Source organism: Vulpes vulpes, chromosome 3, assembly GCF_048418805.1.
Source record: "Vulpes vulpes isolate BD-2025 chromosome 3, VulVul3, whole genome shotgun sequence".
Classification (NCBI taxonomy): Eukaryota; Metazoa; Chordata; class Mammalia; order Carnivora; family Canidae; genus Vulpes; species Vulpes vulpes.
The window spans coordinates 111,384,561-111,412,189 of NC_132782.1; the positions used below are offsets into that span (position 1 = coordinate 111,384,561).

A 27,629-nucleotide genomic window follows, 5' to 3' on the forward strand; every position below is an offset into this window, starting at 1 on the left:
AGCCAGTGACCAGAGAATGGCCCGGGAGGGCAGCGCAGGGAGGCTTGGCCACCCAGGTCCCTGGCAGGAATGTTTGACCTCAGCAGAGAGAGTGAACAAAAGGCCCAAGCATACCCAGATGAGGCAGGCTGGAGGATACAGGGGGGCAGCTCTATTTGACATCACAAATGGCAAAAATGCAATATGCAGTCGTGGGTCACTTCCTTTTTTCACTTAATACACCCAGCGCTTCCCTCGTGAGGCCTACAGACTCCCCCTCCCCCCCACCATGTACCTGTCTCCTTCCACCTGATGTCTGATGTCTGTCTCAACATGTGTCAGCCACACGCCCCTCCTTGGTGGGCATTTAGGTTATTGCATTTCTTTAAAATGTGTTGTCTGTCTCCTTTTCTATCTCTTTCCCTTCCAGGCTGGGAATATGCGGGTTGTATCTTGTTAGCTGCTGTGTCCCCCGGGGCTGGGCATACAGTAGGTGCCCAATAAAATGGATGGGTGAATGTGTGGGAGGCACTGTGGAGGCAAGAAGTCGGTATCCTCCCCGGAGGGGTTAGGGGGAGCCTGATTCCTGTGGAAATGTCAGTGATGCTTGGGAGTACGATGAGGGAACCATGGTCCCTGCAAGTGAGGATCTCCCTCCCCTTCCTTACCAGGGCTCCCATCGCCCTCAGCCTCCCGTCTGACCACTTTTTTCACAGTGTCTCCAGGCCCCTGCTCTTTGTCTGCCTGGGATGCTCCATTGCTGGGGACAGAGGACAGGAGCCATCATCCATCCATGGATGGCATTAAACTTACCATCCCCCACCCCCATCCCTCTGCAGCAAGCTTCCTGAGGGCAGGAAACTGTGTCTGTTGTACTCAACCTGGTATCCTGAGTGCCTAAAACAGGCCTTTTCACATAGTAGGTACTCAACAAATATGAATGAATGAATGAATGAATGAATGAGTGGACACCTTCTTTTCACCATAGTTCTGACTCAGGACCTCCTAACCTTTGGTCAGTCCTCTGTGGACCTTCCCTGAGACCAGTGTCGTGCACCGACCCTCCTGTTCATTTGTTCAGCAGTGACACCGAGCGCCTACTCTGTGCCAGGTACCCTGCTGAATGGTGGCAGACATAGAGACAAGGGCACTAACTCAGATTGCAAGGGTTTTTAAAAAATATTTTATTTAAAATTTTTTTTTAAGAATCTATTTATTTATTCATGAGAGACACCGAGAGAGGCAGAGACAGGCAGAGGGAGAAGCAGGCTCCCCACAGGGAGCCTGATGTGGGACTAGATCCCGGGACGCCGGGATCATGCCCTGAGCTGAAGGCAGACGCTCAACCACTGAGCCACCCAGGCGCCCCTTTGAAAAAAATATTTTAAAGATTTATTTATTTATTTTAGAGAGTGAGAGAGTACGATTGGAGGTAGGGGCAGAGGGAGTCTGCTTGTCTCCCCACTCAACAGGCAGCCTGACATGGGGCTCCATCCCAGGACCCTCAGATCATGACCTGAACTGAAATCAAGAGCCAGGCACTCAACAGACTGAGCCACCCAGGTGCCCCAGGTTGCAGGGTTTAAATCCTGAGTCCCCTCCTGATCACCTTGAACAGACACTTAACATCTTGGGGCCTCTGTTTCCACACCTGAAAAATGGGAAGAGGAGGAGAGCCAGTTCATCATTTTTGTCGTGGTCATGCTTTCACTGTTGGGTGCTGATGTCAGAACCCATGGGTTGTACCCTTTGTTGATGTCTGCCACGTGTCAATCTAGAATCATAGACGGAGCACTAAGCACAGGTCCCAGCACATAGTAAATGCTCAGCAGAAGTAATGACAATCACAACTTTGTCATTACTACATGTCGTACTTCACATAACCTTTTCGAGGCCCTATGGAGCAGATGTCAGAGTATTCCTATTTTGCCGGTGAAGCTGAGGCTCAGAGAAGTGAAGACATTTTCTCAGAGTCACATAGTTAGGACACAGAGGAGCTAGGATTTGACTTTTTTTTTTTTTTAAGATTTTGTTTATTCATGAGAGACTCAGAGAGAGAGGCAGAGACACAGGCAGAGGGAGAAGCAGGCTCCATGCAGGGAGCCCAATGTGAGACTTGATCCCAGGACCCCAGGATCACACCCTGGGCTGAAGGTGAAGGTGAGTGGCTCACTCAACCACTGAGCCACCCAGGTGACCCTAGGATTTGACATCTTAACTCACTGGCTCTTCCCCATCTTAGAGATGGAGAAACTGAGGTTGAGAGAAGTTAAGCTGCTTGCCTAAGATCACACAGCTGGGTGCATGGCACAGCCAGGATTTAAACCCAGGTTGGCTTCAAGCTAAAACCTGATTGGATTTTGTGTTCTGCGCTTCTTGGCCTAGCTTGCCCATCACTCAGGCCCCAGGCTCTGGAGGGAATGGGGCTCTGACCTTCTGACCTGGGCCAACCCCAAGGGCTGTCACATCCTGGACACTGGCCCCAGAAATGCAGCCCTACCGGTCTGGGCAGCATGAGCCCTGGCAGGGCCCTGCAAGGTGGGGTGGGAGGAAGTAAGGTTGGGTGTTTAGGGGAGGACTGGAGTTTTGGGGTAGGGTTGGGCAGCCTGTCCTGCGGGGATCCCAGGCCTGGCAAGGCCTGTCTGGTCCCACCCAGCTCCGCTCTCTGCCCTGACAGCATGATCTCCTCACTGGGAGGCCCTTACGGCCTGGCTGACAGGCCCAGGGCCGGGCTTAAAATGAGGTGTCCAGAGAGAGGGAGCAGGTTGTCCTGGAAAGCTCTCCAGGGTTCACGGTGAGCCCTGGATCTGCCAAATGGACTCATTGGCTAGTAGCAGGGTCAGAGTGGGTAAGGCAAGGTCTAAGAGGTCCCCTGCAGAGCTGAAGGTTAACCCCTCAGTGGTTGGGTCCTGGGGGAAGGGCCAGGGCTGCTGGGGGCACCAGGGCCTCAGAGTGGCCGCTGTTCAACCACTGTCAGGAGCTGACCAAGTATTTTGACAACAGACTCAGCTGTCGCAGGTACACGCTGGCATCTGGAGGGAGCTGGCAGGAGGGTCATCTGAGTGGCAGCTCTCCGGGAGGGCAGCAGGGTGGGGCTGCCTGGCAGGCAGTGGGGAGATGGCCAGGATGGGGCAGCCTGCCAGGGGCCCCCAGCGGGTAGGGGCCTGAGGCACATTCTTGGGGGATGACTTGGCAGGCAGAGTGAGTGACTCACCATGGACCCCCCCACCCCACCCCCGCCCCTGCCGGGGTCCAGCCTCCTCTCTGGCCCCAGGGGTGTTGTGGGGAGCTCACCAGGCCCCCAGCCCAGGACTGTGTGTGAGTCAGCCCATCTGGGCTGGAGAGCCAGCATGATTTTTCCATCCCTTGCATTGTTCTGCAAGAAAAGTAAATACATGTTACAAAACACAGGGTGAAGCTGGGCCAGTCCCCTCCTGTCCCCTTGAGGAGCGGGGAGGAGAGGGGCCTCCATCCAGGTGTTGGGCACACATCGTGGGACCCTGGGTCTTCCCCATCTTATGGATGGGGAAACCAAGATCCCAAAAGGCTAAGCCACGCCCTCAAGGGCACACAGGTGGGTTTGTGGCAGAGCCAGGATTCAAAGCCAGGTTGGCTTCAAGCTACAGCCTGTGGGCTCTTTCCAGGTGGGCTTAGACCAGGGCCCGAGCATGTGCTGCAACTGTCTTTTCTCAGCGGGGCTCCTCAGGGTGGCTTCAGCAATGTGGCCAGGGGTGGGGGGACAGCAGGTGTTTGTGATCGTGCAGATTCCTGGGCCCTTCTCCACCCACCCAACCAGGGGACTCTAGAATCTGCATTTTTAAGTGCTCCTCGGGTGGGGTATGAGGTCCACAGTTGGAGACAGGAGATGGCTGTCCACAGGATGGGAGGAGGAGGCGCCGTGGTAGGGAGCAGGCCGCTGGTCCCACACACCCCTTTCTCTGGGGCTAGGGGAATGCTGCCCTTCTTGTTTCAAACTGGTTCACAGGAACACCCCAAGCCAGTGAGTGAGTGAGTGAGCACCTCTCTAGCTGCTGTGGAAACAATGACAGCAAACAAGGAGGGTGTGGGTGACCCTTCAGAAGGTGGTGGCCTCCCGGGACTCAGCAGCCGGGCCCAGGCTGCAGAGGGGACGGCGTTCAGGGACTGCGGGTGGCCTGGTTGCCAGGGAACTGGGTGGCCCTGCAGGTGCCATCTCCGTGGGTTTAACCATCAAGCAAACCCCAGGAAAGCAAACACCCTCCCCCGAACCCCCACCCCCAGTCGGCAGGAGGATGAGTCACTTGGCATAAGAGGGCTCCGCGGAACCAAACAAATCCCATCTGCCCAGAGGAGGATGCATAGGGCCAGGACACAGCTCCCACCCCATCCGGCCTGCCCACAGACGAGTGTCGTGCACACGTGTGTACACATGTGCTCACACACAGAGCCGCACCAGCTTCAAGTTCAGCTTTTAGAGAAAGGGGGGGGAAGGGATGGTGAAGCACAGCCCAAATTCCTCCCTGAATCTGCTAATTCTCCCCAGCTGAGTCAGCAGGAGGCGGGGAGGGTGGAGGTGGGTGGGGGTCCAAGTGCAGTGCTGGAGCAGGCTAACCCAGGAACCAGCTCCACTGGGCACTGGGCTGCTCAGGGCCTCAGTGCCCTGCCCTGGAATATGAGATGAGAGAGCTTTGCCCCAGGTGGGGAGGGCTGGCCTGCTTCACCCAGTGGGGGTCCTTGGGGAGAACCAATCAGCTGAGGCATGTTGGGCACATGCCATATTGCCTGGCACAGAGCCTGTCCTCAATAAACGAGAAGTGGCATTAATATCATCAGTGTCATGACTTGTTATCAACAGCCAAGCTGCAAGCAGGCTAACCTGGAGGTTCCTAGCCTGGTCTTCTTCCCAAAGCCAATCATCACTCTTTTTTCTTTTCTCTTTTCTTTTCTTCCTTTCTTCTTTTTCTTCTTCTTCTTCTTCTTCTTCTTCTTCTTCTTCTTCTTTTTTTAGATTTTATGTATTTATTCATGAGAGACACAGAGAGAGAGGCAGAGACACAGGCAGAGGGAGAAGCAGGCTCCCTGTGGGGAGCCAAATGGGGGACTCGATCCCAGGACCCAGGATCACGCCCTGAGCTGAAGGCAGACACAACCACTGAACCACCCAGGTGCCCCTTTTTTCTTTTTATTTAGTTATTTGAGAGAGAGAGAGAGAGAGAGAGAGAGAGAGAGAGAGAGAGAGAGAGCAGGGGAGGGGCAGAGGAAGAAGGAGAGAATTCCAAGCAGACTCCACACTGAATGCAGAGCCTGCCATGGGGCTCCATCCTATGACCCATGAGATCACGACCTGAGCCGAAACCGAGAGCCAGATGCTCAACTGACTGAGCCATCCAGGCGCCCCCAACCATCACCTTTCTAAGAGGCATGGGGAAAGCAGATTTGGAAATAGTGAGACGTCTGCAGTTTTGACACAATTTGGAGTTCCTGTGACTGTTTGCACCCCTCAGCCCCACAAGCATCAAGCCCCCAGCTACAAATGTACCCCCTCCCATTTATTGAGTCCTCACTAACTGCAGCGGGCATGCTAAGCACTTAACACATGGGGGGCTCACCCTCCAAGGTTGATGCTATGGTTGTGTGCCCATTTCACAGATGAGGACAACTGAGGCTGAGAGAAGCAAGATGACTTCCCACAATCACACAGGGAGGAGGGACCAAACAAGGATTCCAACCCGGGTCTCTCAGGCTGCTCCTCCCCATCTTTGGAGCCCTGATAAGGCTCTTCTTCCCAGAGTCATCCAGGTGTGCTTTGTAGTTGTAACTCTGTCTCAGTTCTTAGACCATCAGTAGAGCAGCTTCCTGCTTCGGCATAGGTTCTTCTATGCCCAAGCTTTGAGTCTTTCATAATCTTTACCCACCAGTATTTCCCAGTCCAGTAAGAAGGTCTGACCTTCTGATAGATGGGCATAAAGCCAGGACTGGGGGGAGCAGAGGAGAGAGGACAGCAGGGGAAGCTCTGGAAAGAGGGAAGGCCAGACTTGGGTCATTTAAAGATTTTCTTTATTTATTTGAGAGAGGAGAGAGAGGGCACAAGCAGGGGAAGCAGCAGCAGGAGAGGGAGGCAGGCTCCCTGCTGAGCAGGGACCCCCCCACACACACACATGGGGCTCCATCCCAGGACCCTGAGATCATGACCTGAGCAGAAAGAAGACACTTAACTGACTGAGCCACCCAGCTGCCCCAAACGTGGGTCATTTTAAAACAAGTTTTAAAAAAGCAACTGAACAGGCAATTCAACCACATATAAAAAAATCAAGAGATTTTAAAAAATAAAAACATAAAAAATAAAATCCAAGTACTGTAAAAGGGTATACAACGAGAATTCAGATTTCTCTCTTGTCCCTGCTGAGAGGCCTCATAGCTAACAGGTTCTTTGGATCCTCCCAGAAGCTTTCTGTGCATTATACACATGTATATTCTCTCCCTTGCACTTTGCTTCTGGTGTCTGACCACGTGTGTCCACATCTGCCCCTCATTCTCTTCCAGCTGCATGGTCTCCTGGTGTGGACCCACCACGGGTTATTTAACCACTCTCTCCCCATGTCCGTCAGGGGGTCTCCAGGGCTGTCTCCATAGCAACCATCCTGTCACCAACATCCCCTAAAGCATCCCATCCCCCCTTAGCTCCCATGTGAGAGCCCCCCTGAAGGGATAGGTAATAGAGGGGAGTCAGGAAAGGGTTTCCAGGCAGAGTTGCCACATGCCCAGGAGGGATCAACAGGGTCTTCTCCTGAGCCCCCGGCTATGACCCACTTGGGCTGCGGGGAGGGGGTTGTGGGTGGGTAAGCTCTGTGCTGCGTTCAGGTTCTGCAGGCCCCGGGTTCCCTCCCCCGCTCCCACTGGAAAACCTGACACCTGTTCACCAGTGCCAGCTGGCTGGATCTGAGTCCTTTGGTGACTTCCAGGTCCCATCCCTTGAGAAAAAAAGCAACTTTGCTGAATTTATTTTTCCCCCTTTTCTTATAATTGTAGCGGAACCAGGCAGCCAAAGCTGGGAGAATGTTAGTGTCTGATGATCCAGTGGATGAAGGAACCCATTGGAAGCAACAGGCCCTCCCCAAGAAAGATGCACATATGGACACACACATTTTGAAAGAAGCTATGAGGGCAGCCCGGGTGGCTCAGCGGTTTAGTGCCGCCTTCAGCCCAGGGCCTGGTCCTGGAGACCTGGGATCAAGTCCCCTGTCTGGCTTCCTGCATGGAGCCTGCTTCTCCCTCTGCCTGTGTCTCTGCCTTTCTCTCTGTGTCTCTCATGAATAAATAAATAAAATCTTTAAAAAAAGAAAGAAGAAAGAAAGGAGAAAGAAAGAAAGAAAGAAAGAAAGAAAGAAAGAAAGAAGCAAGCTATGAAGAGTCACAAACCCCCATAAGCCCGCCCGTCGACACCTCATTAAGATTGCCCTAGAGTCTCTGTAACACTGATACTGAAGTCCTTTGGTGGCAGAGATCAGGGCTAGTGTAAAGGGCACTGTTTCTCAGATGCTCTGGGGTCTAGGGGCAGTAAAAGCCTTTGGGAATCAACTTCCATGCCAATGTCCTTATTTTATAAATAAAAACATCTCAGGCAGGAACTGGCCTGAGGACTAGGATCCCCTGCCCACCTCCCCTGCAGACCTCATTGCTCCTCCTTTCCAGCTGGGCTCACACCCCAGCCCCACCGCCCTCTTAGGTAGCACCGAGCCTTGCCAGCCGCCAGGCCCCCTCGGGCTTGCTGCCAGACTCGGTTCACTGTCCCTTTTCAACTGGCACGCAGCTAGCCCGGGTGCATGGCGGCACACAATTTAACCTGGGCATTTGCTGGCAGTATTCTGTAACGTCGTTAATTTTGAACCAGAATCCAGCCACTTTTATGACCAGCCATGAAGTATTTCTGTCCTGCGGGGGCTTGGAATTATCAAAGGGTTTTTTTTTTTCTACCCCAGATGGCCGCACTTCCTGCACATTCGAGCCAGGCGCTTGTGTGTGAATTCTCAACCCTCAGAGGGCAGCCCGGTGGCTCAGCGGTTTAGCGCCGCCTTGGGCTCAGGGCCTGATCCTGGAGACTCGGGATCGAGTCCCACGTCGGGCTCCCTGCGTGGAGCCTGCTTCTCCCTCGGCCTCTCTCTGTCTCTCTGTGTCTCTCATGAATAAATAAATATCTTTAAAAAGGGTTAGAGGGATGCCTGGGTGGCTTAGTGGTTAAGCCCCTGCTTTCCGCCCAGGGCATGACCCTGGAGACTCAGGATCGAGTCCCGCATCCGGCTCCCCGCATGGAGCCTGCTTCTCCCTCTGCCTGTGCCTCTGCCTCTCTGTGTCTCTCATGAATAAATACATATTTTTTAAAAAGGGTTAGGACTCTCCTCCTAACCCTTTGGGCTGTGGGCAGTTGTTATCAGTGTTTGCCAAGTAAGGAAACCGAGGCAGGGGGCGGTAAGAAGTCTTGCCAGGTGTCGGCTGACCCTCTGTGGTGGCGGAGGTGGGGGGATCCGAATCAGGCAGGCGGGCTGCGCGGTCTCTTTGCTGGACTGCGACCCCCGTGGAGTTCAGGCTGCCCTCCCCCGTGCACCCCCACCCCCCCCCAGTCTCCGCCACACGTGCACGGGCCCCGCGGGGGAGGGAGACGCGGGGGGCGGCGGCGAGCCGGGCGGGGTTCCTCCTGCAGGGGGCGCGCGGGGCCCGGGGCCAGGTGTGCCCGCCCAGGCGGCCTCGGCGGTGCGGGCCCGCGAGGTGGGCGGCGTCCCCTGGGCCCCGGCTGGGCGCTCCCCCGCTGCGCCCCAGGGGCCTGGAAGCCCCGCCCCGCCCCGCCGGTGGCCCCGCCCCGGGAAGGTAAGCGCCACCTTCTCCGGAGCCGCCCGGGGAGCCGCGGACCGCGGGCGCCCCGCCCCCCGCGAGTAGGGACCGCGCCGCGGCCGCCGCTCCGCACTAGGGGCCCGCGCGCCGCCCGCTCACCTGCGCCGCCCCCGGTGCCCCGGTGCCCCCGGCGCCGCTCCCGCCAGCGCCACCATGAACTCGCTCTTCAGGAAGAGAAACAAAGGCAAATACAGCCCCACGGTGCAGACGCGGAGGTGAGGGGCGCGGGCGGGGGGACCCGAGCCCCGGCTGGGTCCCCTGCACGGCGCACGACCGAGCTGCAAGGAGGGGACCTCCGCTTCCCGGGGCCGCCCGGCGCCGGGGCTCTCCTGGGCCGGAGCCCGCCGGGGCGGGGGCAGCGGGCGCGGGAGGACGACCCCCGAGGCAGGGGCGCCCCGCCCGGGGGCTCAGGGCGGGAGGGAAGCGGGGCGGAGCGCGCGCAGGTGCTCGCGGCTCGCTGGGGCCGCGCCGCGCCGGGGTCCCCGTGCCACCTGCGGCCCCCGGTAGCTGCCGCCCTGCCTTCCGGAGCTCCGCCAGGAACAACCCGCGGGTGTGTGGGGTCGGGGGGGGCGCCCCCGTTCCCGCGCCGGGGTTTGCGCGGGGCCCGGGCGTCCTCGGAGCTCCGCGCTGCAGGACTTGCCAGGGCTGCGCCCCACCCCCCGGCCCGGCAGCGCCGCGTCTCCGCCGCAGGTTCCCAGGCGGCCTGGGAGGCGATGACATGTCTCGATGTGTTTGCGTTCACTCGGCGGTGGCCCACGTCCTTTTGATAAGCCTAATGTATTCACTTAATAACCGGTTCAGGGAAGCCGCCTGCAGATGCTGAGATTGAGGGAAGGGGCCGGACTTTGAGTCTCGCAGATATGAGGTGGGGGCTCCTGGCTAGGGAGAGTGCACTTTACCAAGCTTCATTCAGGTGGGAGACTCAGCAAACTGCACTGCCCACCTGCTTGGGAACATCCACCCTAATGTGGCCTCACGGTGGTCCTCACTCCTGTCCAGGCCCAGAAGAAGGTGAGAAGACCCTGGCCAGGGCTTCCAGCATTCTCCTGTGGTCCAGCCCAGGGAGACCTCTCAGACAGGTGCAGGCAGGCCTGGGCACTCCATTACTGTGAGTTCTAGCTTTTTCCAGAAACTGCACCACCCTGTGGATTCAGAGTCCCCATCTCCCCTTTGGGCTGTTTGAAGCTCAGAGGCATTTATTTTCCCCCTCTAGAGTCCCCCACTCCCCCAGCCTCCCCAGGCTTTCACAACCCCAGAGATTGGGCAGGGCCCTGCATGCTGCTCCTCTGTGGCTGAGTCCAGCTGGCTCTCAAACCTAGCTGGGGTCCCGTCCAGTCCCGGAGCTGTTCCCTGGAGCATTGCACAATCACACACTCTGTGCCAGCCACGGAGGGCTGTTCTGTTCTCTCCCCACCAAGACTTGGGCCCCTCCAGTCCTTTACACATGCACACACCCACACACCAGGAGATGGGCCAGGCCTCACCCTGCCCTCTGCCTCCCCCATCCCTCCAGACCCCAATCCCTCCAGCTCTCTGTCCTGTTCCTCTAATAGAAGGTTGGATCTAACAAGGTGGTGATGAGCTCATACGAGCTGGGAGGATCTTGGCTTTCCCAGTAGAGGATAGGAAGGAAGGAATTCCCATCCTTTACAGCTGTGTGGACTCCAAGGGCCCAGGGTGGCAAGGAATCAGGGTCCTCCCCTTCTCTCTCCCCCTTCCCCCTCCCTGCATAGTTCAGCCCAATTGGCTGACAGCCATTGATTCCAGATATCAGCTTTGAGGTTTCTTTCTCCAGGAAGACTTCCCAATTCTCTCCCCGGGATGGGATGAGATGCTCTTCCCTTGGGCTCCATGGCCTGGCACAGGCACAGCCCTGTATAGGGCCTAGGTGCTTCCCTACCTGATCTCCCCAGACCAGTGTGTCCCTCCACGTCTGCCCCTCAGTGGGGACAAGTGTATAGCCTGGGTTGTGGGCTGGGGGACAGCTTCTTGCTCCATTCTCCCAGCAAGAATCTTTTGAGTGTTACCTGGTGCCTAGCACTGTCCTTCTAGCTCTACAATGTGGTCACTGGTCATGGGGGCACTGACCCTTGAGAGTTGCTTTTTCATCCTGAGTTTCTTGGGGGCCTCCTTTGTCTAAGGGAGGGTGGGGTTGCCAAGCAAGACAAGGTGGGTGGGAGCTCTGGCCCGGAGAACAGAATGTTTCCCTTCTGATCCTGGCTCTGCCACTGCTGCTGTAGGCAAGTCAGGGGCCTCTCCCAGGTCAGCTCCCTCATCCGCAAAGCAGGGACGGTGCAAATCTATCTCCTCCATGGGGTCTTGGTGGGGAGCAAATAAATGTGACAGTGGACAGAATGCCCTTAGCATGCAGAAAGTACCCAGATGGAGGGGCAGCATCACTGCCTTCAGCTGAGGGGCCCGGGGACCCAGAAGCCAGGCAGCCACAGAAGAGCCCTCTGTGGAGAAAACTGCCCCTCCCTGTTTGTCAACCTTTTAGCATCTGAAACTGAGGAGGGCCAGGACCCGGTGAACCCCGCTGCTCCTGTCACCCTGGTTCCTAATAACAGGTGTGGGAGCTGATGTTCACACCTGAGCTAATGACAGGGTCAGGCTCACTGCGGCTGAGGTTGGGCATCCAGCTCAGCAGGGAAGGTCCGTCCTGAACCACGGCTGAGACTGCAGCCCCTACCAGTTGCCCCTTCCTGATTTTGCAGCCTGGGAGGAGCTGCTTGGCCTCTGAGCTGGTGTTTTCGCCTGCGTAGAAAGGGCATAAGCATAGTTCCTGCCGGATGATATTGTTGGCATGAAAATTGAAATAACACAGGGAAAGAGTTCAGAGTTCTAGGAGGCCTCGATCTACGGTGGCTGCAGTGGTTAGAACTATTGAAGAAATGCAGAGAAGTCACTCACCGTGCACCTGGGATTGGATTGGATGCCAATGGACAGGCTGTGCACTGTACACCTCCAGGGCTGCCATTCCCGGGGTGGGGGGTGGGGGTGGAGGAGACATTGACTACCTCCTTGTACTTGATGGATTTATGCTTAATTACTAGTGGTTACAGGACTGTGTCCTGGCTGTAAGACATAGAGCTGGATGGACAAGGTCTCTAGCCCCATGGCTCAGGTGCCATTGTCAGGGGACTGGTCTGCAGTAAGAGCTGTCAGGGTTACGGTGGAGACCTAGGAGGTCAGGCTGGACTTCCTGGGGAGGTATCCGACCTGTCCTGGGGAGGAGTGGAATGGTTAAAATCCAGCTCTGGGGTTGGACTGAATCCTGCCTCTGTTTGATTTTGGCAAAGAAATCCGACCTCACTGAGCCTCAGCTTCCTCATCTGTAAAATGGGACTAATTTTGCCTTTCCACCCAGACCTGGGTCCCAGTAAGCACCCAGCAGCCTGGCCTCACCTCTCAACCTCACCTCGATTGCATCCTGCAAGAATCACCTTGCCTAAACAGTGCCTCCCTGTGTGAGAGGCAGGGTCCCAAGGCATTAAGGGCTGGGGAAGGGCTGCGTGGCCTCCTGGAAACAAGCTGGGGTTCCCTGAGCCTCTTGGTGGTTAAGAGCCCAGAGTCTGGTGTCAGCCAGGTGTGAGTTCAAGCCCTCGCTTTGCCCCTCCGGACTGTGTGACCTTGGGCAGGTCACTTAACATCTCTGAGTCTTAGATTTTTCATCTGTGAAGTGGGAGTGATGAGAGCACCGGTGAGGTTGCTGGGTGCGCAGCCCCAGACCTGGTTCACAGTGAGTGCTTGGTAAACCATAGCAGCCAGGACGAGTAGTCACACACTAGTAAGGGTAAAGCGAGTGCTAAGCCCCGAGCCGACCAGATAGCTGGTCTTCTCTTCCCCGGGTGGGCCAGGAGGCCAGCTGACTCTCATCCATCACCTCGGCATCCAGGTGGCCCCCCCGCAAGCAGACCCAGGGAGACACACCTGCACCCAGGGATCGGTCAGTGACAGCTGGAAAGCCTGAACAGTCTGGGAAGGGCTCTGTCTGCAAGGCCCACCTCCAGCCATGTGGGTGACTTGTACTGGAGTCGTCCCTGAGGTCATTTCTCCAGCACCTACTGTGTGCCCAGCATGGCCATGGGTGCTAAAGTGTCTCATCCTGACGCAGTGCCAACCTGGCCTTGGTGTCTCATTTCACAGACGGTAACACTAAGGCTGAGAGTAAAGTCATTCACCTCAGGCTCATAGCTCACAGGTGGTTGATCCTGGGGGCCCAGGAGCCCCTGGGAAGGGCAACTAGGTCTTCCCACCCACTCCTGGGTCTCCTCTGGAGAGGACTGCCCCAGGCCAGATGGTGGAGTCACTGGCTTTTGTATTCCCTGACTCCGCCCCAGCAACCCTGTCTGCTTCCCCTCTCTCTGGCTTTGCCCTCACTTGCCCAGCCCTTCTCTTGGCAGAGGGAAGGAGACCTGATAAATTAGATTCAGAACAGAACAGCACGGAACCTTTAGAATGGCTCCTAATGGTGGTGTTTCGAGCATTGTCAGGGGCAATCATCTGGGGACAGGAAGTTTTGGGGGAGAGGCTTAGTCCAATTCATACCATTTAGCCAATGCCCTAAGGAGGGTAAGGGGCACCCAGAGGGCCCTGGCCACCGAGGCGGGGGATGGGGATGGGGGTGGGGGTAGGGGTGGGGGTGGGGAGCTGCCTTTAAGAGCATTTCCAAGGCTCCTTGTCAAGAGGGGAGGACCTGGGCTTCCCAGCTCCCTTCTGCTCCAGCCTGCCTGTCCCAGCCTGTCTGTGGAGGGGGAAGAGGGAAATGGCCTCTGGTCTTTGTTCTCCTGCTTTAGGTGGCCCTTCTGTGTTTAAAACCCTTTGGGGGATCCCTGGGTGGCTCAGCAGTTTAGTGTCTGACTTCAGCCCAGGGCGTGGTCCTGGGGTCCCCGGATGGAGTCCCACATCGGGCTCCCTGCATGGAGCCTGCTTCTCCCTCTGCCTGTGTCTCTGCCTCTCTCTGTCTCTCATGAATGAATAAACAAAATCTTTAAAAAAAAAAAAAAAAAAAAAGAATAAACCCCCTTGGGCCTAGGGTGGGAGGCCTCTGGTGCCCCAGGTGGAGCCAGCCCTGCGTTTCCCTCCACTTAGGCCTGCCTGCTGAGCTGGCTGCCCAGGCCCTCTTGCCTGCGTACTTGCAGTAGCCTCTTCACAGTTCTTGCTTCCACCCCGACACCTTAGTCCCTTCTCCCCCTGGGCTGCCAGGGAGCTCTTTGTAAAATGCAGATCTGCTCCTGTCCCCTGCTGCTTAACCCTGTGCCAGGGTTGCCTCTGCTCTCAGGCCCTGGTTGCTGCAGCCCTGCACACAGGAATGTGTGCCCCCTACCCTGTCCTTTCCACACTGCATCCAGGCACATGGCCTTCGTCCACACTCTTCCTCCTACCTGGAATGCTCTTCCCATCCCTCTTGGCTCATTTCTCCTCCTCTTTCTTGGTTGGTCTCTGTTCCTTAGGGAAGTCCTCCCTAACCTCTCGTCTTGCCCATCTCCTTGGTCCTTAGCTCAGCAGCTATTTGACTCTGGCCCTTTGGCCAAGTGGGGATGGATGTCTGTCTCCCCCCTAGAGACTGGCTGGTGTAGCTCACGTGCTGAACAAATGAATGAATGAGTGAGGATGATCTGTGGGGGACTGCTAGGATTCTCTCCCTCCTTAAACCTCTCACAGAGCACACACGGCTGTGTGCACACGCACGCATTCCGACCAAGAAGGTGGGGGTGGGACAGAATGTGAGCTCCTGAACAGAGAGTGCGGCTGACCCCTGACCCCACCCAGCCACCTTCTTCTGTGTGCTCAGTAAACAGGCGCGATAATGCAGGGTGATGAGTGCTGAGACAGTGGAGGCAGAAGGGCCCTGACCCAGCCCCAGGGCTTCTGGAGGACCACCAGGAGGTGGGTGGATCAAGGGAGCACCGAGGGGGCTGAGGTGGGGTAGAGGGGGATGAGGCGGGGTAGGTGTGCAGCCATGTGCATAACATAAGCCTGAAAAGTCATCAGCGAACAAAGCCAATGAAGGATACGAAGAGTATGTTTATGCACATTTTAAAAAACATTCATTCAAAGCAACATAATGTTTCAGGATGCAGACATAGGTATGTAGTGAAAACATGAAACACTTGGGAGGAAACCAGCAGCTCCAAAATTACCTTGCCCCAGAGGAGGGGGCTGCGGGGATAATGAGTGATAACGTTATATTTCTTTGTAAACAAAAACTAAAGCAAATATAGCAACATGGGAACATCAGCTAAGTCTTGGTGGTAGGATTCTTTTCTGTACTTTTCTGCATGCTTGAGCTAGATCATGAGTTTTCAGGTCTTTTAAAGTGAGGAGTGGGGTGGACAAGGAGAGTGGACAGCAGGAACAGTGTGGGCTGGAGCCTGGAAAGGAGCCTGGAGTCCTGTGTCCCAGAGTCCAGTCAGTAGTGGGAGAAAGAGATGGTGAGCCCGGGAGGACCGGTCCTGAGGCCAGAGGAGCAAGAATGGAAGACAAGCAGGATGGTGCTGGATCGGGAGACACAACTGGGAAGTCTCGGGAAGGTGGCAGGGGTACTGGGAAGGGTATAAATGTGTGAGAGGCTCAAGGCTGAGTCCTGGCGTGGGGCAGCTGCCAATGATTATGTTGTATTTCTTAGATAACGCTACCCTGACCTCTCTTCCAGGTGAGGCTCAGAGTTTCTGTAGCCTGCCCGAGACTCGGAGCTGCCCTAACATGGGCATTCTGAGCTGCGAGCAGGCAGGCTGGCCACCAAGTGTCCCAGCTGGCCACCTGGCCCACCTGCCCTGGGCAGAGTGTTTCTCAGGTCTTACAAATGAGCTGCACACCCAGCTGCTCCCTGGCTCGCTGCTCAGCCTGCTGCCTGCTGACCCCGAAAGGCTGCATGGCTGCAGAGAAACAGTCGTGTGTGGAATTTCTTGCTGCTCCAGTGGCCTGGGCTCAGATTTCAGACTCATAGCTTTTATAGTTTTCACTTCTCTGTCCTGGGCATGGGGACATATTGGTTCCAACTGAAAGTTGAGGGAAGGTTCTAGGTTTGTGCCAGGAACTGAGAGGGCTCAGTCCTGCTGCCCCAGATAAGGAGCTTGACTCTTCCCAAGTATAAAATGGGCAACCCAAGCTCTCATGTCACTGAGGGGGACACCGAGGCCCAGGAGCAGGTTCCGAGGGCATGGTGGGTAGAATAGAAAGAGCCTGAATTTGGGAGCCGCAGACTTGCCCTTCAGGCCCAGCTGTGCTGCGTGTGAGCTATGCCCCTGTCCCCTGTGCTGCCGGCCACATTCCCGCCCCTCTCTCGGCTTGATGAAAGCAGGGACTTTGCATGTCATGCAGTCGCTCCATTACCCCAAGAATGGTGCCAACCACATAGGAGCACTCAGTAAACAGTGGTGGAAGGTCTGTTTTGAATCTGTGGAATAGGAGGGGTGGAAGCTTGTGGAGGTCTGGAGACAATGTGTGTAAAACACCAGGCATGTATGGAGATTGTGCTTAATAAATGGAGACTGGCACTCCTGGTCTTGAAGCCAGGATGACGTCTTGACCCTTAGAGGCACCAAGACTGGCTGCAGCCCTATTTAAACCTTACAGAAATCTTCAGGACTAGCACTGATGTTACCCAAGGCAGCTTGAACTTCTGTGTGGGGGGTAATGAGAGCCCGAAAGCACACGCCTGACACGGGCCTGGAGGTAGGGTGGCTTTGCTGGGCGGAAACAGATTAGGCCGGGAAACGGATCTGTAGTTACTAAGCCAGCAATCTTCTCTGTTTAGGATATACTTCCTCAGGATTAATAGCTGGGTGTGGAGGATTTTACTGTCTAATTACCATGGAAGTTTCTAGTAAGGAGAGTATCAGTCAATTGACCAATCAATCTGGTATTTACTGGATGCTTCCTGTATACTGCTTTCTTATAAGACTTTCTTCCTGTAGAGATCTGGAGATTCTTCCTCAGTCTGCTCCCTGTAATCCTGTGATGCATTACTGTGGTTCGTTTCTGGATTCCCAACCCTGGCTACACATTAGAATCATCTGGGGAGCTTTAAAAGAAATGTCCAGGCTCTGTCGCAGGCTGATTAAGTCAGAATATCTGGGGTGTGGCCCACACTTCAGTCTTTGGATGTGTAGCCAGGAGTGTGAGCCCCACGTTCACACTGATTACTTTGATCTGTCTTGTTCTTGAGGTACGTGCAGCTTGCTTTCCCTTTTCAATAGCAGCTGCCTGGTCTGTTGTGCTATATTCCCTTATTCTCAACTTGCCTGTATCATTCTGTTTCAGGTATGTGTCTTATAAAATGGCACAGAGCTGGCTTTTGTTTTGTATTTGTATTCTCACCTGAGAGTCTTAGCTTTCAACAGGAGAGTTTAACTCATTTATGTTTATTGTAATGACTGATGTGTTTGGACCTACCCCTGCCATGGTAATTTGTAATTCCTATTTATCATGTTTCCTTTGGCTTTTTTTCCTGCATTTTATTGGATCAAGCTATATTTTTACAATTAAGTTAGGATATAAAGTCTGATTAGGACACAGTGGATGAAAATATCCTGACCCAGGCAATCTGGATCTTTGCAATTATAGTCTTCAGGGTGTTTTTCTTCATCCTGCTTATTAGGTTGTAAGCCCTTGGACTTATCTGTCTTGGGGGGGGTGGGTGTGTGGTGTGGGCAGTGCCCTTAATTCCAGGCCTTGCATAGGTTTGGAGTTCAGCATGTGAACTCTGATTTCAGAGGTAGGTAATGAAGAAGGGCCTGTCCCCAAGGCCTGTAAGAGGGGCAGAGAGATGATAAGGAATTGGGGGCGGGGGTGAAAGTTTATTTGGCAGTGATTGACTATCTAGAAAACTGGCTAGGGTGACAGCAGTCACCAGTCTGGATGCTTACTAGTCCAATGGCCCCAGGCAAGTTGCCCTCCTTCCCTAGGCTCAGTCTGTTCACTGGGAGCAATAATAGTACCAACCTCGAGGGGTTGTTATGAGGATCAAAGTGGAAACATGTGTCAGGTACTGGGGCAGGGTAGAGCCCCGGGAGATGTTCCCTCTGTGCTGATTCTTTCTCCCAAAAGGCCTCCTCAGAGGGACAGATTGGGATCCCCTCATGGTGGCATCTTAGGAGAATATCTGAGTCAGTCACCACCACTATGACTCAACCACTGGGATTAATTGTACCAAGGCGGATGCCAATGAGATGTAAATCACTGGGCCTCCCCTGAGTGGTGAACGCCTTGCTGCTTCGTCCTGTCTCCCTGATGTCTCCCTGTCATTTCGTGAATTGGTACTGGTCACCCTTGTTCTGAGAAGGTGGCTCTGGAGCCTGTCCAAATCCTGGCACCACCACTTCCCAGCTGTGTGACCTTGGGTGGGTTTCTCATCCCTTCCAAGCTGCAGTTGTCTTCATCCGGAAAATGGGGGGATAGGAATTGTGGCCATGCTATCAAATGTCTGCTCAGTTCCATAGCTATTTGTTGAGCCCCAAGCCTATGCAAGGCCTGGAATTAAGGACAATGAAGGGCTCCCTAAAAGATGACTGTCCTGGGGCGCCTGGGTGGCTCAGTCCGTTGAACGTCCAACTCTTGGTTTCGGCTCAGGTCATGATCTTGTGGTCGTGAGATTGATGAGATTGATGAGATCAAGCCCCGTGTCGGGCTGTATCCTCAGTGCAGAGTCTACTTCAGATTTTCTCTCCCTCTCCCTCTTGTTTACTCTTTCTCTGTCTTTCAAATTAATGAATAAAATCTGAAAAGAAAAAGATGAGTACATCCTTACTTATCCAAAAGTTTATAGCCTAACAGGCAGGATTAAGAAAAGTCCCCAGTGGGGGCACCTGGCTGGCTCATTCGGTGGAGCACAAGACTCTTGACCTTGGGGTTGTGAGTTCGAGCCCCACGATGGGTGTAGAGATTACTTAAAAATAAAATCTTTAAAAAAGAGAAGGGCCTAGGGACACCTGGGTGACTCAGCGGCTGAGCGTCTGCCTTCAGCTCAGGGCATGATCCTGGGGTCTGGGATCGAGTCCTACATCAGGCTCCTTACAGGGAGCCTGCTTCTCTGTCTGCCTATGTCTCTGCCTCTCTCTCTCTCTCTGTGTGTCTCTCATGAATAAATAAATAAGATCTTAAAAAAAAAAAAAGAAAGAGAGAGAGAGAGAGAGAGAGAGAGAGAATTGCCCGATGACTGTAAGGGTGCCTTTCTCCCAGGACTCCAAGATTTCAGTGGGTCTTGTGAAGGGACCAAGTGGGTGATTGGCACCTAGCAGGTGCTTCGTGTTTAGCCATCATTTTCTGAGTGCCTACTGTGTGTGCCTTCGCGTCAGAGGCAGGGCAGATGTCTGGGAGGGACAAAATGGGGGCCAAGGGACGACTAGCATCAGAGATAAGCCTCCCACCAAGTCTGGATGTCTCCAAGGAGCTGCTTATGCCCTGGCTGGCCCTAGAGGCAGGCAGGACCCAGAAGAGGATGACCCTGGCCAGCAGGCAGCTGGGGCTCTGCTGTGGGCTCTGGGAAGGGTGAGGCTGGTTCTGGGGAGAGGTGAGCACTCCTATGCATTCCAGACATTCCAAAAATGATGGCTCCTGCCCACCCTTCCCCTGCTCCTGTGCACACCCACTGAAACAGAATTAACCCCAAAAGGGAGGGACAGTAGACGTGACCAAGAGGGAACATGGGGACTGACTCAGGCCTGGAAGGCGAGGTGGTCCTGGCTGAGGAGGGAAGGCGGTTCCTGCTAGACGTGCCCTGTGCCCGCCGCTTCCTGTCTCTACACACAAAGCTGAGTTGTGATGGATGGGGGACAGAGCGGTTCTGGGAAGACTTATGGCAGGGCTGCAGCACCCCTCTGGGGTGTGATCTCTTCCCCAGAGTGGCAGGTCACGAAAGAGGCCAGGGCAGGAAAGAGGCTGTTCTCCTCGCCTAAGGAGAGGGATGGCTGGGAGCAAGCCAGATGCCCCTGGCTCTGCCCTGTGGCTTGTGGGCAAGGATGCTCCAGCTCCAGGGGCATGGGAAGGGCCCCCGGGTGTGGTTTACCTGGCACTCTACCCCCAGGCTCCATGCTCTGCTGGGTGCAGCTGGGAGCTCTGGATTGTTTTGAAGTCAAGGAGCCAGGAATCTGTAGACCTGACCTGGCCTTGGGACAGGTGTCTGGACAACCTGTGTAGGTCTGGTAGAAGGGTGGCAGAGAGCACAGGGATGATCATATACTGAGTGTCCCTACGTACCAGGCTCTGAGCAGCACCCCTAGATGCTCTGTGCATCTATGGCAGAACTGATGGGCTGAGAGCAAAGTGGCCAGAAGCCACAGAATCACCTAGAACTGCGCCGTCGTACTTGGGAGCCACTAGCCACATGAGCTGAGATGGGCTTCGAGTGAAAACTACATGCCAGGCTTCGGAAGGCATAAGATGAACAAGGAATGCAAAATAGCGCATTAATAATGTTCTGTCGACTACCTGTCAGAATAATTTCTTAGATATATTAAGTCAAACCACAAATTATATAAAAATTAAGTTCACCTGTTTCTTTTGACTTTTCTTTAAAAAAAATTTTTTTTAAAGATTTATTTATTTATTCATGAGCAACACAGAGAGAGTCACGCCCGGAAAAGGATGTTACAGGGCCCGTCATCCCACAAAACTGGCTTAGCACCCTTTTTTTTTTTTTTAAGATTTTATTTATTTATTCATGAGAGACACAAAGAGAGAGAGAGAGAGAGAGAGAGAGAGAGGCAGAGACACAGGCAGAGGGAGAAGCAGGCTCCATGCAGGGAGCCTGATGCGGGACTCGATCCCTGGCCCCCAGGATCACGCCCTGGGCCAAAGGCAGGCGCTAAACTGCTGAGCCACCCAGGGATCCCCTCTTGACTTTTCTCATGCTGGAAAAATTTAATTACAAATGTGGCTGTCGCAGCCTCTTTCTATTGGACAGTGGTGACCTTAAACACAAAGTAGGACAGTAGGAACCTGGGGACGTTTGCCGCCTGTTAGATGTGTCTTTCTGTTTGCCGCTCCACAGTAGACACCATAACCCTATTTATGGCTGAGGAAATTAAGGTAGGCAGGAGAAATAGCACGTTTGGTTACACCAGACATGGGCGCAGCTCACTGCCTTGTTGCTGGGATGAGGATTGTGCTGGGCGCTGTGGACGTGGCAGTGAACCAGATAGACCAAGGCCCAGCAGTCCTGAGCCTCTGTGACGTGACTGCCACATCCAAGGTACTTTATAAGGATTATCTCCTTGAATTGTGTCAGCCCTCTGGGGTGGGGCAGATTCTTATCTCCGTTTCACACACGAGAAAATAGGCAGGGAAAGGCTAAGGAGCCCACCCAGGGCAGAGCAACACCAGAGTCTACGTTCTTTCTCTGTGCCAGGATGACTCAGTTTCCTTCCCTGCACGCAGGATAGAGAGGAAAATGGGTCAACTCGTTCCGCATGACTTGGGCACAGAGAGCTGAAGGCAGCAAGGGAGGCTCTCGCTGCCAGGTGGAGGGTTGGCCATTCATGGAGTCCTTGAAGGGCCTAGGTCTCTCCTGGAGGTAGGAGGCCAGGAAGCCGGCCCTTCTGGTGGCTGCTGAGCTTGGGACAGAGATAGACAAACTGAGTGGATCAGTTGGGCATGTGGTCAGTAAACCAAGTCTTAGCCAGGGTGGTCCTAGAGGTGATCTACAAACAGAGACACCGCCCCACCTCACCCCAACCCAGAAGTCACAGCCAGTGCAAAGGCCCTGAGGCAGAAAGGGCTGGGCACAGGGTTGAGATCTGGAGGTCCTGTGGGCCATGGGCAGGAGTGTGAGCTCTCTTCTCAGAGCACTGGGGAGCTCTGGCAAGTTCCAGGCTGGACAGTGGTAAGATCAGGTGCACTGTTGAAATGTGCTGCAGCTGGCCTGGGCGGCAAGGGTCTGGGCCCAGGCAGATGGTTGGGGGTGGCTGTTGCATTGGTCCAGGTGAGACGTAGCAACCCCGAGCAGGCTGAGACCACAGGGCAAAGGAGGGTAGACCCAGCAGGTCTGTTCCCAGTGGAACGAGGGAAGGGAAAGGCTGGGATCTGGGCGGTTCTGGGTTCTGCTTGAACAACCAGGTAGACGGGCCCTCCCTGCCCTCCCCTTCCGCGGTTTCCCTCCCACAGACAGGAGACAGTGCTCAGGACGCCAGAACGCCTGTGCTGGAAGCCTTACCCTTCGAATCCCACAGCTGATTCTAAGCCCAAACCCAAGGCGGTGCAGTGGGACAGAGCCTGGGATCCGCATCCTCCCAGTGGCCTCACTGCCCAGGTGTGCGCCCAGCCTCTCCCTGCAGGGATCGGAGAGACCTTTCCAAATACTGAAGTTACCTGCGAATTTCCCATGCCCGGGCGAGGTGATGTCCGAAAGGAGGAGCCACAGCATGTCTTGGCTCGCATGAGGATCAGTGTGAATGGCACGGTGGCCTGGGGTCTTTAATTTTTAATTTTTTCATTTTTTTTTTTAGCTCCCCGGTGCCAGTGCAATCTGCCTTCAGTCCTCGGCTGCTGGCTTTTGTCACCCCCCGGACAGAGACCCCACGTGGCAGCAGAGAGCCTAGGCTCTCCATGTGGCAGTGCCCTCTCATTCAACCCTGGCAGAGCCCCATGGCATGCATAATGGGATGCACCCCCCCCCCCCCCCGTGATGGACAGGGAAACTGAGGCTCAGAGAGGCTGAGCAATTCACAGCTTGGGAAGGACTGAGTCAGGATTCCCCTCCAGGCCAGCTGCCTTCCGTCTGGGTGCTTGAGCACCAGGTCATACCGCCCCTCCAGCTGTGAGGAAGGGCAAGGAGCACCTGCACAAAATAAAGCAGGAAGGACTGGGCAGCAGGATGGGGGGGTGAGGGTCCCCTGAGATGCCTCTGTTCTTTTCCTGCCCATCTACTCCCTCTGTGGTCTAGATGACCCGGGTTCCACCTCCATCCCCACTTCTCCGGAGGCGCCCGTGTTGCTGCTGAGCTCCTGGGTTTGAGCGGCCACCAGCAGAGCAGGTTGGGCTGTGGTTATTGAGTTTCTACCTCCTGGTGACAGAACGGGGTACCTGATGCCGTTTAGAGCTCTCAGGCTCCCTCCCTGCAGTGTCCGTGCTCTGACTACATCCTGGGGACACAATGAGGCGCCTGTTCCAGGCTGGCGCCTGCAGGCTCAAACCCAAAAAGGCCTTGTTTGTCCCTCAGGGTGTCCTCACACCCAACCCAGGGCTCTGCGGAGATGCCAGGCAGCCCTCTGGCCGGGCTGCACCCCATTTTCCCCAACTAGCACCAGGAGTCTCATGTCAACAGGGCTCTTCATCCTACTGAGGACAGGACCCTGGCCCTCCTGGGTCCGTGCCAGACCTCGGCTTCCTCAGCCCAGGAGAAGAAAATGAGGGCTGGTTCTCTGGAGAAATGGGCCCAAATCTGCCTGGAACCCTCCTCCCCCGCTGGCTTGTGCACCCTGCACAGCAGCAGCCGGGCTGGGTTGGGTGGGGCCGAGGGAGCCGTCGTGGGGACAGGTGAGTCCTGCATCCCACCAGCTTCTACTAGGTGGGGTCTTAGGTCACAGCACCCCACCTCCTCTTGCCTATCCACAGCTAGGTATCCTGGATGCCATTCCCATCACCAAGACGTCCCGTAGGGGTTTGCTAGAAAGCCCAGGCAACTGGAAGGAAACTTTTCTTTAAAAACTAAACTAGAGGGGCACATGAGTGGCTCAGTGGTTGAGCATCTACTTTTGACCTAGGTTGTGATCCCTGAGGATCGATTCCTACGTCGGGCTCCCTGACGGAGCCTGCTTCTCCCTCTGCCTGTGTCTCTCTGTGTGTCTGTATGTCTCATGAATGAATAAATAAAATCTTTTTTTTTTTTTTTTTAATTTTTATTTATGATAGTCACAGAGAGAGAGAGAGAGGCAGAGACACAGGCAGAGGGAGAAGCAGGCTCCATGCACCGGGAGCCCGATGTGGGATTCGATCCCGGTCTCCAGGATCGCGCCCTGGGCCAAAGGCAGGCGCCAAACCGCTGCGCCACCCAGGGATCCCCAATAAATAAAATCTTTAAACAAAAATTAAACTATAAATTTGTTTCCAATTCTTCAGTCTCCCCCTAATGTCCTTTCTCTGTCCCACAACCCCATGTCGCACTCTGCGGTCACATCTTAGACTCCTCCAGGCTGACAGTTCCTCAGTCTTGTCTTTCGTGATCTTGACACTTTTTAAATTTTTTTTAAGATTTTATTTATTTATTCATGAGACACAGAGAGAGGCAGAGACACAGGTAGAGGGAAAAGCAGGCTCCCTGCTGGGGAGCCCAACGCGGGACTCGATCCCAGGAACCCGGGATCATGCCCTGAGCCAACGGCAGGCGCTTCACCCACTAAGCCACCCAGGGGTCCCAGACCTTGACACCTTCGAAGAGGGCTGGTCAGGTGTTCTGTAGGCCGTCCCTCGGTTTGGGCTTGTCTGCTGGCTGCCAGCCCTGAGATGGAGGTCATACATTGAGAAGGGCTCCTTGGAGGCAATCTGGTGTCCCCCCTGGTACCGGGTGTCAGGTGTCCCACTGTGTTGATGTGTCTTCTCCCTGGGGATGTTAACCTTCTGTCCTCTCCATCGGGAACTTACTGATATTCAGAAGAAACCTATTTTATGGACCCAAATGCAAGCCGGAGTCCACAGGCAGAGCCCATGCACAGCGGAGCAATGTAAGGGCTCAGGTGCCTTGTGACTGGCATGCCTACGGGGGCGGGGGGTGTAAAAGTGCCATAAATACGTGTTGTGTGCATGAGTGCTCATCCTCACCATCTGTGCTGAGTGATTCGAGGTCCCTCGCTGAACGGTACTTCTTGACTGTCTCCTGTCTCCTGCCAGGCACTGGTTTTCTGCCCTGAACCCCAGGGTGGTCTCTGAAACTCAATTCTTTTTTTTTTTTTTAATGTTTTTTTTTTTTTTTTTGCGTGAACATTTTCCTCTTCTCAAAGACTTTTTTTTTTTTCATTTTTTTTATTTATGATAGGCACACAGTGAGAGAGAGAGAGGCAGAGACATAGGCAGAGGGAGAAGCAGGCTCCATGCACCAGGAGCCCGACGTGGGATTCGATCCCGGGTCTCCAGGCTCGCGCCCTGGGCCAAAGGCAGGCGCCAAACCGCTGCGCCACCCAGGGATCCCCTGAAACTCAATTCAAATGTTTCCAGGAGGGCCCCCTGACTTTTCTTCCACCCCCCTCACTTAACTACATGGGATGGACGATTCCCATTTTATAGATGGTAAAAGGGAGGTTCAGAAACAAGAAGCTCACACCGATGGCAGGTGCGGTCAGGATTTGAACCCCGTCTGACTGCAGGCACCAGCTGCCTCCTCTGTGACCTTGGGTGGGTGCCTTTGCTTCTGAGGGCCTCAGTTGGCTCATCCGTGTAATGAGCAGGTGGGGCTGGATGACTTCCAAGCCACCCTCTGGAACCAAAGGCCACTGCCCTGAGAACCTGTGTCCGTGTTAAACTTGAGTAAGTAGAGGAGGGCCGGGTGTGTCTCTCTACCAGCATGTTGCTCAGCCCTACCTCCCTCTCCAGGGTGGGGGCACCTTGGCTTTCCCGGCTCTGCGGGTGATCGTCGCCTCCGGGGTGGACAGGACTGGACGGCGGTGGTGGGGAAAGGTGGTATCTTGGTCTCCATCAGTCGGGCTCATGCCCTGTCTGGCTGCCCCAGTGGGTCTTATTAGTGAGATGAAAAGCTGGACTGGCCAGGCCAGTTCCCAGCCGTTTTGGGATATGCGCCCCCTCCCTCAGGTTCCTGACCTGCCCACATTCCTGCACTCCTGCACGCCTGGCCAGAATGCAGGGTCCTGTGGGGCGCCTCATTCAGGACCCCAAACCCAAAAGAAAAAAAAGTGTGCTAGGACTGTGGCCCGGAGGCCTGTATTAGAACCCCAGTTGTTGTTTTCTGGTAGTGGGAGTTGTGGTCAACTCATTAAATCACTCAGTGCCTCAGTTTCCCCATCTGTAAAACTGGAAAACAGTGCAACTTCAGCAGTGGTAGGATTAAAGGAGTTAATCTTTTTTTTTTTTTTTTTTTAATGTATTTATTCATGAGAGGCACAGAAAGAGGCAGAGACACAGGCAGAGGGAGAAGCAGGCTCCATGCAGGGAGCCCGATGTGGGACTCGATCCTGGGTCCCCAGGATCACACCCTGAATCAAAGGCAGATGCTCAACCACTGAGCCACCCAGGCACCCCTAAAGGAGCTAATCTATATGTATGTGACTTGCTTAGCACTGGTGGGCACATGCTCAACTCTGTGCGTGTTAACTAGTATCTTCTAGGCAGCTGGGTGCCTGGAGCTGGTCTAGCCTCCTGGAAAATAGATACAAGGCAGGAAGAAGGCTCAAGGGGGTGGGGGAGGAAGAGACAAGCCCCATCACCTAGAAATGGCACTTGCCAATTTTGGGGATATCAGCTTTTTTTTTTAAGATTTTATTTATTTATTCATGAGAGACAGAAAGAGAGAGAGAGAGGCAGAGACACAGGCAGAGGGAGAAGCAGGCTCCATGCAGGGAGCCCAATGTGGGACTCGATCCCAGGTCTCCAGGATCATGTCCTGGGCCAAAGGCAGATGCTCAACCACTGAGCCACCCAGGGATCCCGATATCAGCTTTACTGAGATACAACTCCCATACCATACCATTCACTCATTTAAAGTACACAATTACATGGTTTTTCGTATATTTATAGAATTACCCACCCATCACCACAACCAATTGTAGAACATTTCCGTCACCCCCAAAAAGACACACCCCACGCCTGTCAATGCTCACTTGCCAGTCCTACCCCCAGGGCCTCGCAACTAGGAATCTGCTTCCCACTTCTATGGATTGGCCTATTCTAGACATTTCATGTAAGTGGAATCATATAGGATGCCTGGGTGGCACAGCGGTTTAGCGCTGCCTTCAGCCCAGGGCCTGATCTTTGAGACTCGGGATCGAGTCCCACGTCGGGCTCCCTGCATGGAGCCTGCTTCTCCCTCTGCCTGTGTCTCTGCCTCTCTCTCTCTCTATGTCTTTCATGAGTAAATAAATAAAATCTGAAAAAAAAAATAAGTGGAATCATACTATACGTGACCTGTTGTGCCCCACGTCTCTCACTCGGCATAATGGTTTTGTAGCTCACCCCCACTATGTCAAGTGCAGCTGCTTCATTTCTTTTTCTTTCTTTCTTTCTTTCTTTCTTTCTTTCTTTCTTTCTTTCTTTCTTTTTTCTTTTTTGCTTCATTCCTTTCTTCGCCGAGTGACGTTCCATTGCGTGGATATTCCACATTTTGTTTATCCATTCATCGGCTGATGAAAGTTTGTGTTGTTTCCACTTTTTGGCTATTGTAAATAATGCTGTTAGGAACCTCTGTGTTTCGTTCAAAGTTTTGTGTGGACCTATGTTTTCGTTTCTCTTGGGTAGGTACTTAGGAGTGGACTTACTGGGTCATGTGGCAACCCTATGTTTACTTTTTTTTTTTTTTTTAGGATTTTATTTATTTATTCAGAGACACAGGCAGAGGGAGAAGCAGGCTCCATGCAGGGAGCCTGATGTGGGACTCAATGCTGGGACTCCAGGGTCATGCCCTGGGCTGAAGGCAGGCTCTAAATCGCTGAGCCACCCAGGGATCCCCTATATTTACCTTTTCAAGGAGCTTCCAGACTGCTTTCCAAAGCAGCTGCACCGTTTTTACAGTTCCCACCAGCTAGCTAGGAGTGAAGGTTCTTATTTCTCCATAGCCTTGTCACCAAATCGTTATGGCCTGTCTTTTATTATCACCATCCTAGTGGGTGAGACGTGGCATCCTA

General features: G+C 54.3%; 1 protein-coding gene across 2 annotated transcripts in view; it reads left to right on the forward strand.

Moving 5' to 3' along the window:
• Positions 1–8,864: 8,864 nt before the first annotated feature.
• The window catches only part of PPL (periplakin), a 45,392-nt gene continuing 26,627 nt past the window's right edge, over positions 8,865–27,629 (forward strand). For both annotated transcript variants that reach the window (XM_026003058.2, XM_026003059.2), the window contains exon 1: positions 8,865–9,059. In XM_026003058.2, the coding sequence (XP_025858843.1) occupies positions 8,998–9,059 (62 nt within the window). In that variant the 5' untranslated portion in view covers positions 8,865–8,997. The remainder of the gene's footprint in view (positions 9,060–27,629) is intronic.